The sequence below is a fragment of the Homarus americanus genome, unplaced genomic scaffold (genome assembly GCF_018991925.1).
Source record: "Homarus americanus isolate GMGI-L3 unplaced genomic scaffold, GMGI_Hamer_2.0 scaffold7989, whole genome shotgun sequence".
Classification (NCBI taxonomy): domain Eukaryota; kingdom Metazoa; phylum Arthropoda; class Malacostraca; order Decapoda; family Nephropidae; genus Homarus; species Homarus americanus.
This window is the reverse complement of record NW_024715771.1, coordinates 14,974-17,075: the sequence shown is the minus strand read 5'-3', so window position 1 is coordinate 17,075 and position 2,102 is coordinate 14,974. Positions and strand designations below refer to the sequence as shown.

General features: G+C 44.7%; 1 protein-coding gene across 1 annotated transcript; it reads left to right on the top strand.

Moving 5' to 3' along the window:
* The first annotated feature begins 663 nt into the window (after window positions 1-663).
* LOC121857951 lies at window positions 664-1,895 on the top strand. The gene is given in 3 exon segments (XM_042354190.1): window positions 664-1,098; window positions 1,100-1,282; window positions 1,284-1,895. Coding segments are annotated over 3 exon segments (1,116 nt in total). The 3' UTR covers window positions 1,782-1,895.
* The last annotated feature ends 207 nt before the right edge of the window (window positions 1,896-2,102 follow it).

Sequence of the window (2,102 nt, the reverse complement as noted above, 5' to 3'; positions counted from 1 at the left end):
GGGTTCTGACGGAAATCCTGAAATGAACTCACTGTTAGCTCTAGTTTACTTTATCACTGCCCTATCTAACCCTGTCTGAGATCGAATGAGACTTACTTGTTATACTGCAATAGCGCAGCACAGGTGACTAGGCCACGTGACTATTTCTGATGGACGCGCGGAACGTCTTGTCTGTGTAAATGCTCTCCGGGACTGGGCCTAGCCAGAGTCGCGTCTCCCCAAGGCGTTAGCTTGGGCCTACGTGATATATTTACCGCCTAACTAATAACTCCTTGGGACACCCGTAACATTATTCAGACTGCTAAACGATCTATAATAATTTCAAATTCAATAATAGTCCCTTAACTTCATGAATCGCATCATTATTAATTCGGTAAATCACATTTAATATCATATAGGCCTAGTTCCGCAATCTCTCGCTACGAGCACGCAGCGCTCCCTCCCCTCAGATGACCTTGAACGCTCAGTATCACTCATGGCGGGGCATTTGAAATTACTCTGGAATTTCTGGATATTACATATATATATATATATATAAAGAATTGAAAATAATAACAGAAAAGAATATCTGATGATAAATAAGAAGCAAAGGAACTCGGCCCATTACAAAGGCATTGAGAAAATGGAGACCCTACTTCATTGGGAAACATTTATCGTTTGATCATGGATCAGAGGTCAGTCGCCTTCATGTTCAACCCCAAAAGTTCGAGCAAGGTAAAGAATGAGAAGATCACTAGATGGCGAATTTACCTATCTTGCTTCAGTTACAACATTGTCTATCGTCCTGGCAAAGAAAATGTTGCCGCGGATGCGTTCTCACGCATGTGCAGTTCGGTATCTGCTACAGATGATCTGCAGACTCTTCACAATAATTTATGTCATCCAGGCGTTACAAGGATGATGCACTTTGTACGGAGCAGAAATCTACCGTACTTTATCAGTGACGTAAAGGCGATGACTGCCACTTGCTCTACATGTCTGGAACTTAAGCTGCGATTCTTCAGATCAGACTCTGGTACTCTCATAAAAGCTACTCAGCCTTTTGAAAGGCTGAATATGGATTTCAAGGGACCACTTCCTTCTAAGACAAGAAATCGGTTATTTACTTACTATAATTGATGAATATTCGAGGTTCCCATTCACCTTCCCATGCTCTGATTTGTTGACAAACACTGTGATAAAATGTCTTTGCTCATTATTCTCCATCTTTGGCATGGCAGCCTATATTCATTCCAATCGTGGAGTGTTGTTCCTGTCGGGCGAACTGGAGCACTTTTTGGCATCAGCGTGGAGTTGCCTCTAGTCGGACGACCGCCTACAACCCCCAGGTTAATCGTCAAGTGGAGCGCTATAATGGCATCATCTGGAGAACAGTGACACTTGCGCTGAAATCCAGAAAACTACCTACTACTCATTGGGAAGATGTCCTCGTGGATGCTCTCCACTACATTCGATCGCTGCTGTCAACTGCCACTAATACCACTCTGCACGAATGGATGTTTGGCTACCAACAGAGATCGGCCAGTGGGAGGGCAATACCTACCTGGTTAACGACTCAAAAGACTGTGTATCTCAAGCTCCAAGTACGTTACAGTAAATATGATCCGTTGGTGGACGAGGTGGAATTACTTGATGTTAATCCGCAATATGCGAGCGTCAGATTCCAGAGGGAGGGGAAACCACAGTGTCTCTGCGCCATCTCGCATCCAAAGGTGTTGAATCAGGCAGAGAGACACTTCAAGACAAGGCCAGCATTGAACGTGTTCCTAAACAAAGTTTAGATGAATGTTTCAATGAACACCCGGTAGCTGAGAGGGACGAGCAGCTGGAAATGGCGGAACACGAGGGAAATCGGCAGCCAGATGCATCGCCAACTCAGCCTCCTCCCTGTCCTATCTGGGTGATTATACACTGTAATTGTATGCTGATGGGTTGTTTTAAAGGCAGGGGTGAATGATGTGTTATGCTTAGTTGGTTAAATGTTCTAGATTATACAAGTGATCGCGGGCCCTTCGTTCTGGTGAAAGTGAGCGTTCGTTGCTGCTAGTGTACAGTGAATGAGGGTGCGCCAAGTCCGTAGACTTGCACGGTTAATTAGGGTG